This window comes from Camponotus vicinus, unplaced genomic scaffold, assembly GCF_025532165.1.
Source record: "Camponotus vicinus isolate PSW18456_S1 unplaced genomic scaffold, iyCamVici1.0 SCAF_5, whole genome shotgun sequence".
Lineage (NCBI taxonomy): Eukaryota > Metazoa > Arthropoda > Insecta > Hymenoptera > Formicidae > Camponotus > Camponotus vicinus.
Genome location: NW_028141977.1, coordinates 13,668,118 through 13,686,607, shown reverse-complemented (window position 1 = coordinate 13,686,607; position 18,490 = coordinate 13,668,118). Strand labels below are relative to the sequence as shown.

The 18,490-nt window shown below is 30.3% G+C and overlaps 5 protein-coding genes across 9 annotated transcripts; 3 read left to right on the top strand and 2 right to left on the bottom strand.

The window, feature by feature from the left end:
* Positions 1 to 97: 97 nt before the first annotated feature.
* Positions 98 to 2,478, bottom strand: Brn (beta-1,3-galactosyltransferase brn). The gene is made up of 2 exons (XM_083100350.1): positions 2,296 to 2,478; positions 98 to 2,015 (listed from the first exon to the last, which is right to left on the bottom strand). The coding sequence occupies exon 2, from the start codon at positions 1,955 to 1,957 to the stop codon at positions 581 to 583; it is 1,377 nt and encodes a 458-aa protein (XP_082956476.1). The 5' UTR covers positions 1,958 to 2,015; positions 2,296 to 2,478; the 3' UTR covers positions 98 to 580.
* Positions 2,479 to 2,609: 131 nt separating this feature from the next.
* Positions 2,610 to 5,326, bottom strand: LOC145972402 (uncharacterized). Its single transcript, XM_083100960.1, has 3 exons — positions 5,295 to 5,326; positions 3,110 to 5,220; positions 2,610 to 3,022 (listed from the first exon to the last, which is right to left on the bottom strand). The coding sequence occupies exons 1-3, from the start codon at positions 5,324 to 5,326 to the stop codon at positions 2,895 to 2,897; spliced, it is 2,271 nt and encodes a 756-aa protein (XP_082957086.1). The 3' UTR covers positions 2,610 to 2,894.
* Positions 5,327 to 6,178: 852 nt separating this feature from the next.
* LOC145972089 (putative G-protein coupled receptor B0563.6) lies at positions 6,179 to 8,948 on the top strand. Its single transcript, XM_083100352.1, has 6 exons — positions 6,179 to 6,370; positions 6,670 to 6,923; positions 7,231 to 7,457; positions 7,544 to 7,839; positions 7,990 to 8,224; positions 8,587 to 8,948. Exons 1-6 carry the CDS (start codon positions 6,348 to 6,350, stop codon positions 8,794 to 8,796), a joined length of 1,245 nt encoding a protein of 414 aa, XP_082956478.1. The 5' UTR covers positions 6,179 to 6,347; the 3' UTR covers positions 8,797 to 8,948.
* Positions 8,949 to 9,088: 140 nt separating this feature from the next.
* Positions 9,089 to 14,965, top strand: Gry (trafficking protein particle complex subunit 11 gry). Of its 2 annotated transcripts, none has more exons than XM_083100344.1 (21): positions 9,089 to 9,152; positions 9,464 to 9,665; positions 9,824 to 9,993; positions 10,106 to 10,294; positions 10,391 to 10,564; positions 10,631 to 10,798; positions 10,891 to 11,095; positions 11,194 to 11,367; positions 11,442 to 11,520; positions 11,585 to 11,639; positions 11,791 to 11,998; positions 12,078 to 12,283; positions 12,379 to 12,684; positions 12,764 to 12,969; positions 13,085 to 13,221; positions 13,335 to 13,547; positions 13,637 to 13,800; positions 13,863 to 14,085; positions 14,158 to 14,266; positions 14,375 to 14,451; positions 14,548 to 14,965. In XM_083100344.1, exons 2-21 carry the CDS (start codon positions 9,477 to 9,479, stop codon positions 14,572 to 14,574), a joined length of 3,279 nt encoding a protein of 1,092 aa, XP_082956470.1. In that variant the 5' UTR covers positions 9,089 to 9,152; positions 9,464 to 9,476; the 3' UTR covers positions 14,575 to 14,965. The 2 variants fall into 2 exon arrangements, with proteins under 2 accessions (XP_082956470.1, XP_082956469.1); XM_083100343.1 differs by having other exon boundaries at positions 9,089 to 9,258.
* A 46-nt stretch (positions 14,966 to 15,011) lies between these two features.
* LOC145972096 (uncharacterized) lies at positions 15,012 to 17,251 on the top strand. 4 transcript variants are annotated; one of them, XR_014439055.1, is made up of 4 exons: positions 15,012 to 15,142; positions 15,231 to 15,348; positions 15,788 to 16,111; positions 16,524 to 17,251. XR_014439055.1 is itself a non-coding variant. In XM_083100366.1 (3 exons), exons 1-3 carry the CDS (start codon positions 15,042 to 15,044, stop codon positions 15,914 to 15,916), a joined length of 348 nt encoding a protein of 115 aa, XP_082956492.1. In that variant the 5' UTR covers positions 15,012 to 15,041; the 3' UTR covers positions 15,917 to 17,251. The 4 variants fall into 4 exon arrangements, 1 of the variants encoding a protein (XP_082956492.1); XR_014439054.1 differs by having other exon boundaries at positions 16,503 to 17,251; XR_014439053.1 differs by having other exon boundaries at positions 15,788 to 16,655; positions 16,727 to 17,251.
* Positions 17,252 to 18,490: the final 1,239 nt, after the last annotated feature.

Here is an 18,490-nt window from a genome sequence, read left to right as displayed (position 1 = left end):
TTTTCAAAGACTATAATTTTTTTAATTTATGTAAAATTTATTAATTATACAAATAAATATACATATATTATTTGACAATTTTATACAAGAGTAATACTAAAAAAGATCAGCCTAGAGTTGAATAAAATTTATAATCATACGTTATAAACAAAAATTGCGTGCAACGAATATATAATTGATACATAATTTATCATAATATAACTGTGATTATAAGTACTACATTCTGGCAGTATTTTTTTAATTTAAATGCATTGCATAATGTGTAATATATAATTTTAATTTTTTATTACAGGATATATTATATATGTATATAAAGACTGATTATATATATAGCATAAAATCTATTCTAAAAATGAAATTATAAAATATTTTTTACAATAAACTGGATATTTTCATACAATTAATATCTTATGTATTCCATCATATCTGACATATATATGTATATACGTGTGTAATTATATTAGAATATTTTTGAAAAAAAAAGAGAATTATTATTAGATAACATAGTTTTTTTAGATTAAGATCATAACTATATGATAGAATATGTTACGAAATTTTTTGTTTTGATATATTTATACTCTCAAGCATTTCCAAGAGCTTTCTGCTCATTCCATACTTGTAGAAGTTCATTTGGATCTCCATATCCATGAGATATTATGACATATTTGTAACTATATTTTGTATAAGCTTTTTTATAAAAGTGAAATTCTTCACAATGAAATGGTAATATATCGGCTTTTTTAGCTACTAAACCTAAAAAGATATCATCAAATCTAAAATGTTTAGTGTAAAAACTGGTGTAATATAAGTCTAAAAGAGCTTCCTTAGAGAGAATATATGCACCAGCTGTAACATATGGTGGCCATAAATGGTATGGATATTCTTTCAATGAAACATACCATTTAGAAAATTTATGTCTATGTGGTGCAGATCGCATAAATACAAATCCTGCAAATAGCCTAATATCATCTGGCAGTTCAAAATCGAAAATCTGTCGTTTTGTTCTATTCAACATAGATGTATTTAGTTTAAACAATTGTCTGAAATTTTCATTAATCTCTTCGTCTTGTTTCCTATATACATTATTTTTCTGACTATCATTATTTATGGACTCATAAATTGTAAAACTTTTAAAAGGCATTTTATTGTTTTTTAAATTAAATGTTGCATTTTCATTACTGAAATTATTGACAGCCTTATAATCTACTAGATCTGATTGTTTGATTTCTCTTTTGTGTGCATTGTATACTTTTCTGGATTCCATTAAATAAAATGGATAATTAGATGGGTTCCTGATAAATGTTGCTACATTTTTCACTGATACATACATATCATCATCAACAAACATGTAGAATTTTGAATTGGGACAATATTTTACTAACCATTTAAAACTCATCATTGTTTTTATAGTATTATTATAGTATGAATCTATAAAATCTGCTTGTATAATATCTTTATAGATTGTCGCTTCTAACTTTAATTTAGCTTCTATTTCTTTATCATCTGGATGTATACCTACAACGAAAATAGTTTTTGCTGGCACATCAAAGAATCTTTTTTCTATTCCCCATGAATTACGTATAGCGATTCTTCTATCAAAGTTTTCTATAGCAGACTTTATTATATATACAAGACGAAGTGTATGATCCGCATCTTCTTTACATTTTTGTGGTTGATTTAGCAAAAATGTATATTTGTATTCATTTATAGGCTCAACTTCAGGTTTTTCATTACGTCGCAATGCATTGACAAACTCATGTATGTTGCCTTCGTATGGATATACAAAGTTTTCATCATATGTGACTTCAAATAGATGTACGAATACTCCAAAAAATTCTAACAGTGCTATCATACCAAAAAAGAAAAGAACATATCCTAACTTAACTCTTGATATAACACGATGACATCTTTGTAAATAGAGGCAGAGGAAAGAACACTGAAGCATGTAATAGCACATTTTATCGGCTATACTTGCATATTATTTTATGCCAATTGTTTCTCTCCAATTATCAGCTCTGCAATAAAAAATGTGTAATCTTAATTGTATTCTTTATTCAAAAGTAAAAATGTATGTATGTATCTTTATAATTAAATTGAGATTAAGTGATATCTTTAGTATGTGTCCTCTTTTTAATTTTTGTTTATAAGTTAAAATCAGCAGTTTAGAAGAGGAACATCGAAATAAGACAAGTACAAAAGTTCTTATAGTATCTAAATATAATGCTAATTTAATTGTTTTTGAAAAGAAATACTTAACATACAAATATACAGCACATATTTAAATTGGCAACTTACAAGTGATCAATAATCATTTCTTGTTGAGGTAATACCAGAGAATGTATAAATATTTTTTATACATTATATATTCCATTTGAAAATTATAAATGTGGGAATGCAACATTTTCTTTACTTTTTTATTTTAATATACATGCAACTATGGTGGAATGATCATAATCATTCCACCATGCATGCAACTAATTTCTTCTAAATGCATATAGCGTAGCGCCTCTACTGGAATCTAATCGAACTAAAAGGTCGAACAGCTGATTTGACGTTCACGATGTGATCAATTTGAAAATATCATTGTAGAGAGAGTTTTATATTCTTTTATTAAAAACTTTTAGTAAGAAGTAAGATTTTTTAATATAATATTCTAATATCATATATTCTCTTTCAAAGTATTTTAGAAATATTTTTTGGATTTTTAAATATAATCTTTATATGTATTTAATTATTTTATATGAATTATCAGAATACCAGCTAGACACGCGATATCTTGTATTCTTATCGATTGTAACCATTATGAAATTTAATCAGTCGATTACTTTTAGTAATCAATTTTTAATAAATTATTTTATCTTTTCAGTATCTAAATTGCTCGCGATGTCCATCTGTCATGTGCTTGCGTCTGACATTTGTTTATCTGCCACGTTTACAGGTAAATTCGATGATTCCGAAGACGTTTCGGTTTCATTTTGATTATCAATGGGCGATTTAGTACTAAAATATTTCGGAGCATTATCTGAAACAAAAATTGTTGAATATATTAATAATTCATTTTTCATTAAGCAATGTTATAATAATATTAATATATGCGTTACAATAATACCTCTATTTATATCGGATAATTGCTTCAAATTGTCGGTGATTTTTTGCACGATCTCTTCCGACGATACTTTCGAGCTATTTTCAGGTGTCGAAGATTCTGTATCATTGTTATACACTGCTTTCGTCTGCATTGATTTTTCAATTTCCTGTGAAGACACGTTTAAATGAGATGCAGTTTTGTTCGATGCAAGAGATGCATTCTGCAAATTCGATGCTGAATATTCGTACGAGTCATTTTTGTTCATACTTATAGAATCATTGACTGCACTGACGTTAGACGTTTTCATATCTAGTGCGTAATCTCTCGCTTCGAATTTTTTTAAAATTTTTTCATTTTTTCTCTTAGATAAGTAGGCCCGAGAGGCTTCTGATAGAAATTCGAAACGCGTCGATTTTGTCTTTTCAACCGTTATATTATTAATTTTCGATAGGAGATTTTCTTTCGCTTCATAAAAGTGTTGAAAGTGGCTTGAGGAGAATCGATTGGGATTGGCGTATTTGGCACTTATAGAATTATGTTCCTTTTTATGTAGCTTAAATCTTGCGGGCAACAATTTAGGCGGAAATCTGAATTTTTTTTGCACGTAAGGAAGAGTCGCGTTTACAGAATCCTTCATCGTTGCATTCTCGCTTGTAGATCCTTTCCTTCCCTCCTTGATTGCTACCTCAGATTGATTATTTTGCAACGACGGCTTCGTGTTTTTCTTTTGAGTGGTATTATTTTTATACTCCGCTTCCTCGGTGTTTTTGTTCAGGATATCTTTTTGCGACACGATAGGCGCAGTCATTCGTTTATTACGCGTCGATGCTTGAAGAGGATCGTCCCTTCTTAGCATAGGAGTGATCTCCGCTGTATTATTTTCAATGAGCGGAAATACACGATGATTCCCACTCATCGTCTCTCCTTGCAACTTATTCCGGGAATCGCGAAGAAGCTGCGAGTTTCTTTTGCGTCGTATCGCGAATTGCTTATTTTTTTGCGCGTTTTCGGAAAACGGTGGGCTTCTTTTTACGATAAATACGTTGATATCGCCGTCGTTCCTCGGTGCCTCGGACTTGTTTGTCGGTGTGTTTTTATTGATCGGCTGAGTGGAAATGCGATCGAGCGAGAGAAATGTCTCTGACGGTGTTTTCTGCTCGAAGGAATTAACCGCAGGCGTTGTGGGGACATCCTTCGACATTGATACCATCGATTGCTTTTCATAATGGGCGTTTGTCTCGTTGGCATTTTTGTCGAATTCCAATAATTCTTCCGTGACTCCGCGATTATTAATATCAAGATCTGGTCGCGTGCTATCGATGTTCGTCATTGATGTCAATCGCTCCTTCGAAGCGTCCGATTGATGATTTTGTGGATATATTCTGACTTTTTCAAAATTCGTGGCTTCATTAATTAACTGTACACGTGGAGAATATTTTTTATTTTCGACGATATATATTTCTTGTTTTGGAGCAGATGGATTGCTATCGATGTTGTTTCTTAAAGCTTGTTCATTTTCTGTAGGACTAAACGAAAAATGCCCGTCAGTTTTTATAAATTCGACAGGTGATGGTATAATCTTTTCTGGAAAATCGTCTATTAAATTTGTCTCCAAATCATTGGAATAAATAGCATCTGCAATAGGTGATTGAACCTGACTTTTCATAGCAGCTGTCGTATATTGTACAGTTTGCAATGTGTCTACGTCGATCTTCTTGGAATTGTAAGACTCTGTACTCTTTAATTCTGTTGTTGGTCCGATATATTCCAAGTGCATAGAATTCACGGACAATGGCAAAATTTCAGATGCTAATTTTCTCATCAACAAAAAATGTTTCGTTTGTAGAGGACTAATTAGATGTATCGTCTTTAATGCATTATGCAATATACATTTAATTTGCTCCTTCGAAGTATTTTGCGAAGCACAAGAGAACAAATCATTTGCAGATGTATGCAGAAAAGTGCAGCATTTAATTCCATTTGAAGATTCACAAGGTGAAAAAATGGCAATATACTCAGAATTTTTAAAATTATTTCGAATTTCGTTTAAACATTCGTCGATAGGTCGGCAAGAACAGTAAGAATTTTGTGATATACTTTCTGTTACAGCGATAAAAATAACTATCGATATCCTAATAAAAATAAGAAAAGATAATCATTTAATAACATTTAATAACGTATGAATCGAAAGGAGGAAGATAATTACCATATAAATCGAACTATCCGAAAATGCTCCATTGTATAGTCCTTTATGTGCACGATGACAATAGAAAACTTTCAAATTAGAATAAATTAATTTATTTTTTGATTTTATATCATATCCCCCCACCTATAAATGTTTTAGTATAGGATATCATGTATATATACATATATACATCCATAATCTACGCCGCTTTTTTCAGAAAATAGAGAAAGCAGATACTTTGTTAGATATATTCAAAACTTTCTTTTTCTGTCCACTTTTGTTATCGTCGCAAATTATTTCCATATGTATACGTATATACCGGTTAAATATAAATAATATTATTATTAATTGTAATAGGATTATAATCAGAGTAGTTATAAATTCATAATACTTTTTAAATAAAAAAAGAGTATTAAAAAATAATAAAATTATTGAAAAAAAAATGTGATAACTTTTTAAATAATTAATATAAAAATTTTTAAAAAATGACAATAACACACATATATTTTATTATTAAGAAATATTATGTATGTGTACTCACATTTATCTTAATATACACAATTTATATATGTGTACTCATATTTATCTTAATATACGCAAACATTTTGATACATATACATTTTGATATTAACACGTTTTGATGAATTTCTATTCTAATTTTGCTTCATTACATAATATAAATATAGTATCTCTATGAAAAATATTTATCCATGATAATAATTAATAATAGATCCCTATTATTTGTTCAAGCAGTTCGACCTGATATAATAAAGGGTTTAAGTCTATCGTCCACTGTGTTTAAATAAACCCCATACACACCTCGACGGAGTTTGCGCAGTATCTATTTTTCTGAAGACTCATAAGGTGAATATGTCGTAGGTAAATCTGTTAGAATCTATCATGTCTTTATTGAAAGTAGATTTGCCGCTGGCTAAGGAAAGAGAAGCAGGCGACAATGTGCATGTGATAAGAACGTGAAACATCGAAGAAAAAAATAACTTTTGAATTACTTAATCGATAATATTCTTTAACGACGACATTAATTTGTATAATTAATAATCATTAAAATTTACAATGTTGACAGGAGTGATTGACGGGTTCGTTTATATTGCGATGTTATTAAAAAATTTATTCGCCCATTAATTCAACTTAATTATTTCGTTTTTTTTTATCGGTAACATTAAATGTGTATATACGTGTGTATGTTATTGTTGCATTTATCTCAATTAATAGAATCAGCTAAATATACAAATAAGAAGCAATTTATTATAAAATAAAACAATTTCAAAACGACTATACATGACAATTTATATTCAATGATAATAATACTGTAGATATCGCTTTTTTCATGATTTTTATGTGTAAATTTTAATGAGGTAATCATTTGTCTTTTCAGTACACAATTGTGTTGCGAGGATGACAATTTTACTATCGGACATATCGAAGACGACGTTATAAGAAGCCGTGCAACGTCTTTAATATGGACTTCTTACGGTATTATAGTTCCAATTATATTGGCCATTGGCATTTTCGGGAATGTGATAATCCTTATCGTGCTGTCCGCCCCGGTGTTTCGCGGAATCGCATACTTGTACCTCAGCGGACTCGCTCTGGCTCACATCGGTGTTACATTATCCTGGATAACGATCAGTTTGTATAGTTTGATTTTGCAACGCATATTGAGAAAGATGCTGTTCGAACAAACAATAATAAGCGATTGCACACGTCGAAATAAATATTTAAATAAATTAAGATCGAATAAATTAAGCAATTATGACCATCAATACATAAGATGATTAAGATTATTACTTGATTACTCGACAATTAATTTTAATTGGCAATGTCACAATTATATGCACGTATTAATTTGATGTTTGTTTGAGTAAAAACAGTTTTTCTCTCAATATATAAAATAATAAAGCAGCACTATAATGTCATGATACATTTTATATTTCAGCGCTAAGATTGGGCTATGGTATGAGTAATAATTATCTGTCAGCTTTTTACCATGCTCATCTCGAGCTCGTTATTCTCAACGCATTTTCGGCAGCCAGTGTTTTCATTATGGTCTGCTTAATCGTGGATCGATACATTTTTGTATTCTTCCCGGCACGCATCCGCACCGGAAACACGCGCAAGAATGTCAACACCTTCATACTGTCTTCGTTTATCGCCGGTTTCGTGGTATAAGAAAAAGCAAAATTAAGAAAAACGTTTTATATATAATAAAATACATTACAATACATATATACTTTTTATTTCATTTACAGATAAGTAGTCCGTTATCGATTATGAGAATTGTTTATGCGGAGCAGGATAGACCTTCTTTCACATTACGTGAAAATATGTTTGTTACTCAAGGCAAGATGTGGAAAATGTATATTTGGACGATGGAAGTTGTAGTGCGATTTTGCCCGTCGATTCTGTTTATCGTACTCAACAGTTTAGTCATTAAGAGATTTCTGCAGCTAAACGCGCAAGATCGGCAATTCCATGCTGCCACGGACAAGATTCGTGCCAATAATGCACCTGACACGTCATTATTGTCTCGTAATCGAGGATATAAGTACGTGATAATTCTTAAAAATGCTTTCTTTGAATTTTAATTTTTAATTTGAAAAATCTTCAATTTTAAGAATTTTAATTTTAAAATTGAAAAGATGAAATTATCGTAATATTTCTGCTAATCTAATATATAAAATCATTCTCTTTGTAGAGAGGAGCAACATTTGGCGATACTAACGACAACAATGATTTTATGCTTCTTTGCCACGATAATTCCGTCAGTTCTCACGCCTATGCTGTATACCAATCATCATCCGCTCGATCTCGCTTATCAGACTTTTCGAGTGTGCTCAGCGATTGTCGAACTCAGCAATTATGCTATTTATATTCTTATATATCTCATTTGCAGCACGGAATTTCGAAGAGAATTACTGCGAATTCTACAAGTAAGCTTTCTCATATATTTTTATATTCAGTTCGTTTAACTGTGATATAATTTTTTGTCCCAAAATCATATTAAAAATCAAGGAATTGCATTTTTAATAATCAATAATCAAGTAATGCATGAAAACAACGTCATTACGAGAAAACCTCGGGATTATGTTAAATAAATTTCAATTTATAATTTTTGTATGATCGAAAATAATTGATGGATCGATTTTATGGCATTGTTTTATGTGTACTTTTTACATTTAAATTCTCTCCGTGATATAACGACAGATATAATTTAATTTTTAATAATAAATAATTAGTAATTAAAATAGATAATTGAATAGATAATAATTTCTTAATTTTTCGGAAAAAACAGGGAAGATGTAATGAAAATGCCGGGCAAGATATTGATCAACCGATAGGCGAGATCGAAGACTACAGTCGACACGGCACTACCGTTCGATTAACACCAGAACATACCAAGTTGAACTCCCCCGAGTCCCCGACTAAAGAAGCTAAAATGGAGGAAGAAGAACAACCGTCAGACGCTACCGCTTTTATGTTAGAGGGTCGCGTTATTGCATAATTAATTATATATGTAATTGTGTATTAGGATCAAAGGAAATCATCATGTTTGTACTTATCACGAATATTGTACGTTTACAATGCATCCGTAAAGGAAACTGTGTATATGTAACGATCTCGAATTAATGTATTGAATAATTAATTTTAACTGTATTATGAGTGTGATAATTACCAAAAATTTCGGTTATTAATGAAATTAAATTCAAAAATCGAAATTAACCCTTATATTCCAATGCGACTGCGCGTTGCGACGCGCTTCCTGTATTCTAACTAACCTAACCCTAACTTAACCTAGCCCTAACTCAGCTGCTAGCCTCCTTGCTGCTGATGATTTCTAATTGTTTATGATCTGTCAAAGTACGTAAATGATATATATTGATAAATATTGATTACGGCGTTTAATTATAAATCAATTTACTCTTTAGCAATATATCCCATGTAATTTATTCGTAAGCAGATTCAGGTATTATTTACATAAGAAATTATAAAAAAATAAAAATAACATTAAAATGTCAAAGGAAAAAAAACGGATAATAAATATATAACAAGAATTATTTATATTATGTATAAATATTCTCATCATATAATAATATGATACATTTAATAGACTTTGTCAAATGAAAAATTAAACTTGTGAGTTATTTTGCATACTTGATTTATCTTTCTAGCAAAGGCTTCATAATGTTTGAACTGCCAATGGAATTGACAGCTAAGCCTTTAGCTTTGATAGGTTTGACTGGATTAGATATTACAAATCCAGTACACCGTTCTATTTGGGATGCATTTAGCAATAATCGTAGACCAGATTGTGCAGCTGTTCAGTTTAAACTACTTAGTTTATCACATGAATTTCCTACTGTTAAACCAAAGGTATATAATGTTTGGTATATAATATAGATTACTGGAATAAGTTTGTAAAAGAACATTTTTTAAACATTAGACACTATTTTTTTGATATTGCTACATATTATTTTTATGTGTTTACACTATATACTATTACATTTATATTATTATTTTATATATTTCAGCGTAGTTCATATGAATGGTATATACCTAAAGGGATCTTAAAAAGGAATTGGATGAACAAATATCTCAATGATATTCCTTCTGTAGTTGTTGTATTCTATGACTTGGATTGGAATGATCCTTTGTGGAATGAGAAAAAAATGGAGTGTGCTTCTAGAGTACAATCTTTAAGGTAATTATTTTGTATAATTTAAGATATAATAAATACAAACAATTTAATTATTTAATATTATATTGTTGATATAGTATTAAATTTTTTTGAATGATTATAATATTTTTCTTAGAGCTGCCCTTGATGGAAGAAGTACAAAGATAGCTGTAGTATTGATACAACATGCTCTTCAACCGCTTCCTGGTGCTGAAGATGTGGTTGCGACTGAACGTGCAACAGCATTGTGTGGAGCTTGTGATTTAACTGCAAAGTTTTTGTATATTCTCCCACATGCTGATCATTTATTGGGATATATATCTAGGTTTTTAATAGTTCTTTTTATTCTTTTATTGTTTTATTTATTCATTTTTTGTTTTTAAAAAATATAATACAATATATCTCTTTATTTATAACATAGATTAGAGACAGCGTTCTATGATTTGGCACAAAACTTTTATTATCACGAATATCGGAATGTGAAAAGTCATCGTGATCAACTCACTAAAAATGTTCATCAGTATTTGTTTGTTCGTCATCAATTCAAAATGGCATTCTTGAACGAACTCAAGCAGGAACTGCATCTTGCTCAAAAGTAAGATTAAAAATATAAAAAACTTTTACATGCTGTAAGATATGTATATACATTTATGTTTTACAGGCATTATATGCAAGCTTATCATAATTTATTAGAAACGAGAATGACGGATGCAAATGCGGTAGAAATAAAAACCATTGCTGGTTTTATAAATTATAAGTTATGCAGAATAATGTTTAGCTTAAATCTTCCAAAAGATGCCATTTCTCAGTTTAGACTTCATACGGAAAGGTATTAATATTTATTATGTTGGCTTACAAGAGAATTCTCTAATATATAATAATAATTATTATTAATATATAATAACTATTATTTATTATCAGATTTAAGCTAAAAACTGGTCCAAAAGAGCTTATGTTTGAACATCATGCTTGGATGAGTAGCCAATTTTCTACATTTGCAGAATTATTTGATGAAGCCATTCGTCAAGGATTACCTGCTGTTCAAACGCAACATCCAGGATATTATTTTCAATTAGCTGCCAATCATGCAAGTCTACGACAATCTGCATGTAAAGAACTCTGCCAAGTACGAATAATTTTTCTAACAGAAACATTGGTTTGGATTTTTTATTTATATGTTGTATTATATGAATTTTAATATTGAAATATTTAATATTGTTTTAGGATATAAATAGCTATCCAGATCCAGATCCATTATTAGGCGAAGAGAAACTTGAGTTTTATGGACAGCGGCCGTGGCGGCCGGGAAAACTAAGTGCGGAACCTGCAGATACAGCTAGAGAAGTTATCGGTATACAGGCTTTGCAATATAGAGAGAAAACTACAGTTAATCATTCTGTAAGATAAATATATTGCTTTTAGTTTTCATGAGTATATAATAAATAGCAATAAATAATTGTCATTTGTTTCAGATGATAATTATTGGCTTATTAGGAAATGCAATATCGCAATTTAAGGTATACCGTTGTCCAAGAATGCGCCGATTATTGGGTATGTTTTTGTAATTTAGAGAAAATAATTACTTATAATATACTTAAAATACTTCTTTTCCTAGTCGTGCAAATGGCAGAGGAATACTTCAATGCTCGGGATTATGGCAAAGTTCTTACGTAAGTTAAAATAAATATTTTCTTTATGTGAAAGATTCAAGTTGCAAGCATAACTTAGTCATTAGACTAAGCTATTCTGATCCTGACATTGTTTTCTCTAGACTATTTTTTTTGTGTGTTAACATGAAATTCGTAAAATTTGATTGGTCAGATTATTGATGCACATGTTGTGGGAATATCACGGAGAACGATGGCCGGTCTTACTCACAGATATCTTGAAGAATGCGCTACGAGCGGCATATCTATCGACTAGTATTCAAGATTATCTCACTCTGGTTCTCGAAGCTTTAGGGCCCTCGACTACATTTTCAAAAGAACAGCAAGCTATTATTTATAGTAATATTATGAATATACTGCAGGTTAAAATTTGATAAGCTACTTATTAAACTTATGTAACATTTATGTATATTTAAACTTATTTCATATTTGATAATATAGAAAAAACCACCGAATCCAGAACCAGACTTGCCAGACGACATTAAGCATCTTGCAATGGAAAAATGGGTGTCGGAATTAAATCGTTCGGAGCCAAATGTTTTTACAATTGACGACAATAACATGACATCATTTGTCGATGTTAAAGCACGATTCTTGCAGCAAACGTATGCAGTTAATACAATGATCACGGTCGAAGTTATAATAAGGTAATATCGCATTTAATTCCGTTTATACTTAGAGATATATTTGTCGAAAAAAATTATAGGATATGTAAAAAATTATTGTCTCTCTTTAATTACAGAAATTCTTACGGTGGTATTATTCAATTTTCTAATGTGACAATAACAGTTAGTGGTCCCGGTTATAATACTGAAATCCCAATTAGTGATATTCAACTATCTGATCTTATTTTTCAAGCAAAAGAAACGAAAAAGTTTTATTTCAATTTTAAAGCGCCTCATCAAAATGATGGTGCAGAAATTCGTATTAACACAGTCTCATTGCAAATGGGTGATAGCGCACGTTGTTGTATTATACTAAGATTCTCAGCTATGGGTAGAGAAACGAATCTACTAGATCGTCTGTATCCCGAAATACAACAACTTCGGTATATTTATAAAAATAATTCCTAGCAATTTTTAAATACCATTTGATGATTTGATAACTGATCATAATTTTTGCATTAGTGGAGGTGAATTTGAGGCGATAAGACCATTAATTCATGCGGAAATTAAACAGGAAGAATCGAGTTTAAATCTGAATGCAGAATCGAATAATCCTGCACTTTTAGGCGAGTGGCTACCCATTACGATATCTCTATCAGCTAACGAGAACGTTAACGCAATATATTTACATGCAATACTCGTATCAGAGAGTAATAATGAACAATCAAGTATGTTTCCTCAATTTTATAATATTTTATTTTTTTATAAATTAACAGTTTATATCTTTAAAATTTGATCATTTTTTCTATAAAAAAATAAGTTATTCTGAAATATATATTTCAGCTGAATTAAGCATAAATATGCTTAGTAAGGAGTCAAAGGTAACAATTTTCGTTGGTGATATGGCAAAAGATTCATCAATCAAACATGTTGTACATATTAGAGCACATAAAGTAGGCGATAGAAATATCATAATAAAGGTACAAATACATTATTTTTTCATAAATCAACACATTAATTAATTAATATATAATTATACATGTTGTATGACATAATGTATTATTATTATTTATTATAATTATGTAATACATAGGCAGACTACTGTAAATCCGAACAAATTAAGGGGAGTAAAGAATTAATGTATTCTTTGGCAGTTAAGAAGCCATTTGAAGTTGCAACACAATTTTACACTACATTATTTGAACCGCTAACAAAGGGATTTGTTAATGAATCCTTTATTATTATGCCTCATATTACGTGCGTTTCCCCATGGCCGATAAATATTTTAAGCACATCTATAGAATTGGTAAGTCCAGAGAATATATAATTTTATTATTTATAAAATCAAATCGAGTTGGGGAAATTTGAATATTAAATTTATGCTCGAAATTATAGGCGGACTCTATTCAAACAGAAAGTAATCTCGATAATCAAAAATCCATCTTAGCGGATGTCAAACTCTGCGATGGTGAAACTGGAACCGACACCTATTGCTTAATTCCAAAGACAGGTGGCGAACAACCTATTAGTATTGGAGTATATACTATCAAGTGGAAAAGGTAAAAATGACTAGTATAAATTCTAGTTGTAGAGATATCTGTAAATTTTATAATTTTCGCAGAGCGGACGACGAAACCGCGCTGGAAACTAGTAGTAGCGTAACTCTAGCTCCTTTATGGGTTGAAGATGCAGTGATCGGATTAGAAGCCAAAATGCCAGCTCATGGATGGGTTCGCACACCGTTTTGTATTTCGTATTTTATAAAAAATCATTCCGATTACCTCATCACTTTGCGTTTGGCTATGGAAGGCAGCGATGCTTTCATGTTTGCTGGACAAAAGCAGGTGTGCTTCTTCCTCCTTTATTTATATTATAGTTTATATACACAATAATTTTATCTTATGTATGTTTTTTAGATTAATATTTATATATCACCTAGAAATATTCGAAAAGTGGATTGGGTCTTACGACCGCTAGTTGCTGGTTTCGTTGCTCTTCCAACATTATCGCTGACTGTACCTGCAGGTAATGACACTTACTTATGAATCAAGCGATTTAAGAACTCTTGCATTGTATAACTCTTGAATTTGATATATTTGCATTTATTTTATATATTGCGCCTATAACATACAGACGAAGAATACAAACTGGGCAAAGGACGATTATCGGAAGTGGTTGAACGTTCGTTGCCGAGTCATATATATATACTGGTAAATATTATATAGAATTATATTAATTATTATATATTGAGAATATTATACATAGTATTATATTAATATATACGTACAAACATGGTATTTTTGCAGCCGAAATCGCAGTCTTTAGAAGGATGAGTGAATTCGAATCTTTTATGGAATCTTTTTTTTTTTTTTTAGAAATATATCTTTTCAACCAAACTGCATTATAAAATTAAGCATATATTTGCACGGACAATTAAATAAACTGACGTGTATATTATATATTTATTAGAGCCATGAATATATATCTGTTGAATATAACTTATTTAAGCTATTTTATTTAACTTTAAATAATCTAAGATTACACAATATTGTAAATTTTTAACAAGTATTATTAAATGTCAGTGATTTTGTTGTTATACGCGCCATAATTCATACACTATAGTAGATATCGATCGGTTTTACGAGCATTACGTTGCCCTAGTAACCATACTATCTATGGTACATTCTGTATATAATGCACGAAATAGATCTTTTCTGTTCTTTATTTCCTCTAATTTTATAATTGTAAAAATATTAGTTATTAGTGGATATGGAAAATTTTATTCGCATATAGCGAGTCAATGATCCACGAAATGGCAAGGACCGGCAGTATTGATATTAAAAGTGTTTTTGACGAGTATGTGCAAAAAGAACAACAATTTGAACAAGAAATAGAAGAACGGTATTTAAATATTATAATCATTTGTTAATAATGTTGTAGATAACATATACGTACTTTTTCACAAATTATTGTTTACTTTACTTTGCAGTAATAAATTGCGTCGCGAAATTCGTAATAAGGATGTTTCCAGAGTTTCCAATTCGTCATCAACAAATCTCCTTATAGATTTGGAAAAATCTCGCATTCGTAATCAGACTCTTTTAAAGGTTTGTTACAGTATATATATTTATATGGAAGGAGGATGTGTCTAGAGAAAAAATTCTTTGCAAAAATTATTCATAATAGAAAATTTTTAAATTTATGTAGAATTTATAAAAGCTTCATATGCAAAGTATTGAATATACAACTCAAGTCATTTGTGATTTATTAATTTTATAGATTATTAAACTATTACTCAGCAGCTCTTTGTTTTGTTACATTAACTGTAATTGAAAGTTTATCATAATTTAAAAAATATTTATGATCATATGCTATCATTGAATATTAATAAAATATATTTTTTTTTAATTTAAAGACTTGTATTATAACATAGATGCTTGTAATATCATATGTATACATATTTTATTTGATATATATTAAAAATATTATATTCTAATTATAATATGCATAACTTAAACGAAATTGACTCATGTTATTTCGTGACAGGACTTGGAGATGTCTAGAGCACGTCTGAGAACTTATGCATCTTATACACCTACCGATGCGGAACTGCAACAAATTTCATCGACCTATCGGAATTATCTTCGTAGAAATATGCAAAATATGGAGTCTTGACATTTTTACGCAATCGATCCTCAATGATTTCTTGATTCAACCTGATAACTCGAGCCGAACGAACAAACTTACAAATGAAAAGTTTGTTGATCGTTAGGATCGATGAATCAGATAGATCATCACGTGTCTAACCATATGTAGCTGCTGCGAACATGTGCTTCAAACAAAGCGAGAGAATTAATTGATCCATAAAACGTGAGCACATTAATAATATTGCAAATTCAGACTTTCAGTCTGTACTTTGCGCACTTCCAATCTTGCGATTCGAGTTACCGCAAAGAACGTTTACTTTTACATAAACTAAAAATGCGGCAAAAATAAAATAAAGATATATTGTAACTTATCCGCATCTTACGCGAATCTATAATATTATCATTGCTCGCAACAAATTATCATTACACATGCAATACAAACTACGTCACTAATATTGTAATAATGTCAACGACGTAATCGACTTTACACGAATGTGGTTACATAGTTGATATTTTACTTTTCAAGGAAATGCGAACTGCAAACTGAAATCTAATGAAGCTAATTTACACTATAATCTATTCGTTCAAAGGTCTCACGAGAGATCCGTTTATAGACAAATGCGTTACTTTTTAAGGATCGTGTGACGAATGTCCGTAAGCTTACTGTATGATACCTTGCGAATTGATGGGTCTTTTCACCTGGCACCGCGCAAGAGAGCTTCTCGAGGAATTATGCATAAAGGAGATGCGTAGACAAGTGGCGAACGGTGTCCACCTGTCTTCATGTATGCTATATTCATATTTATTTTCTTTGTGTGACCGTGCGTTATCATTGCAGATAATTACCGGCGCGCACAACGTGCACACATACGATAGGACGGCCACGTATTCAGTAGCTGCCCGATAAGAGACTGCCCAGGCCAATAATTTGCCGGGAAGTTGTATTTATTTTGCAATATCTTTCTGTCTTTTACATACAACGCAAACGCCAATCTTGACCTTCATAGACTATTTATTTTACCGGCGTGACTTTTTGACCGTTAAATTTGTTGGCAGATTGGATTTGTAATTTGCTACTACGTGCTTTATTATCGGCCTTGTATTAGTGCAACTTTTCGAACTGTAAAGTGCGCAATTTATGCAAATTATTGAACACGCACGTCCTTGTGTTTTATTCACTTACCTTCTTACATTTATAAAATATTAGAGAGGAATATTAAAAATTCGTGCGAGCAATATGTATGTACGAATGTTCTATGCACAGCGAAAAATTTAGAAAGACTGAGAGACACGTGAAATGAAACAAGGTATAATTTTGTATTCTACGTGGCATAACAGCTGAATAAACGAAATAACATTGTGACTTTTTACTCTGACCATCGTAACGCCTGCAAACATCTGTATCAATAGTCTCATTATCTTGAGGGGTACCATCTTTTACAGTTTGGTCAGAAACCCTGCGCGATATTCCTCACGGATGTATCCACAAGTTGACGATTTTTTCAAAATTCTTTTACAAATATTCTGTGATTTTTCACGATACTCGTATTGTAAAAATAGCAGCTCTCATATTTTACGACATATTAAATTTATCTATTTGGAACGTTGTAGATCACGCCTTTAAACTACTGAAGAAGTTTTATTTTATGGAATTGATAGAGAATATCGCGTTTTACTATATGTATTTATCGTTTGTCCGGTTGCATAAACTTAAATCAGCATAGCATGCAAGTTTGTTACATTTATCCATCCAACTATTGAACATTTGTCCGTTATCGTTCACTAATAAACGTGTATATTGAAATTTTCCTGTATGTCCTTGGTACATGTAGACTATACGAGATATTTATCTACGTTAATTTTATAATTTTTATTTATAGTAAAAATTTACATTAATGATACAAATTTTCTATTACGGAAAAAAATGAGGACAAAAGACAAAAAAAAACATATCACATATGTGTATCCTTGACCATAAAAATGACTTAACATTTAAGGCCTATTATATATTATATTTCGCGTTTTGAAATAATTCAACTTTTCATGCGCACATTGAAAGCTATTCTTCAATAATTTAATAAAATTATTTACAATAATTTTATCGCATTAATCTTTCAGTGATGTTCAAAATTGAATAGTTTGTATATAATAATGATATAAAACTATGTACCAGGTTAATAATTAGGTTTTTTCATATTTATGATTTATTTAATTTCATGAATCTGTTCTCTTTTCGTACATTTTATTGTTATTTGATGGAATTAATTTTTTTAAATTATATATATTTTTTTATTTAAAAAAATTCCACATTTTTCGATTATTTTCGCGTTTATATATTTTTTTCGCGCCATATTATCTTTTCAGCTGATATTAACGAGCTGACATTATGCATTAGGAAATAGAGAGCTCTAAAATGCTAAATAAAAATTTAAATTATGCTCATATGAATCCTAAAAAAACCTATTTCTTTCATATACTTTAACATCACGCAGTTTAACTGCATACTTAACTCTCGGTAAAGGAGTGCATTACTGACACATTATTAAAGCATAAACCGTTATTTAAACACATATAATCAATATTGAAAAAATTTCTTTTAAAG

Coding starts and splice junctions, on each gene's coding strand:
- Brn (XM_083100350.1), bottom strand. CDS start 1,957: ATGTGCTATTACATGCTTCAGTGTTCTTTCCTCTGCCTCTATTTACAA.
- LOC145972402 (XM_083100960.1), bottom strand. CDS start 5,326: ATGGAGCATTTTCGGATAGTTCGATTTATATG. Junction 5,221..5,294: donor CGGATAGTTCGATTTATATG/GTAATTATCTTC, acceptor TATTTTTATTAG/GATATCGATAGTTATTTTTA. Junction 3,023..3,109: donor ATTATCCGATATAAATAGAG/GTATTATTGTAA, acceptor TTTTTGTTTCAG/ATAATGCTCCGAAATATTTT.
- LOC145972089 (XM_083100352.1), top strand. CDS start 6,348: ATGTTGACAGGAGTGATTGACGG. Junction 6,371..6,669: donor TTGACAGGAGTGATTGACGG/GTTCGTTTATAT, acceptor TTGTCTTTTCAG/TACACAATTGTGTTGCGAGG. Junction 7,840..7,989: donor TCTCGTAATCGAGGATATAA/GTACGTGATAAT, acceptor TTCTCTTTGTAG/AGAGGAGCAACATTTGGCGA.
- Gry (XM_083100344.1), top strand. CDS start 9,477: ATGTTTGAACTGCCAATGGAATTGACAGCTAAGCCTTTAGCTTTGATA. Junction 10,565..10,630: donor GAACTGCATCTTGCTCAAAA/GTAAGATTAAAA, acceptor TATGTTTTACAG/GCATTATATGCAAGCTTATC. Junction 11,096..11,193: donor CATGTAAAGAACTCTGCCAA/GTACGAATAATT, acceptor ATATTGTTTTAG/GATATAAATAGCTATCCAGA.
- LOC145972096 (XM_083100366.1), top strand. CDS start 15,042: ATGATCCACGAAATGGCAAGGACCGGCAGTATTGATATTAAAAGTGTT. Junction 15,143..15,230: donor GAACAAGAAATAGAAGAACG/GTATTTAAATAT, acceptor TTTACTTTGCAG/TAATAAATTGCGTCGCGAAA. Junction 15,349..15,787: donor GTAATCAGACTCTTTTAAAG/GTTTGTTACAGT, acceptor ATTTCGTGACAG/GACTTGGAGATGTCTAGAGC.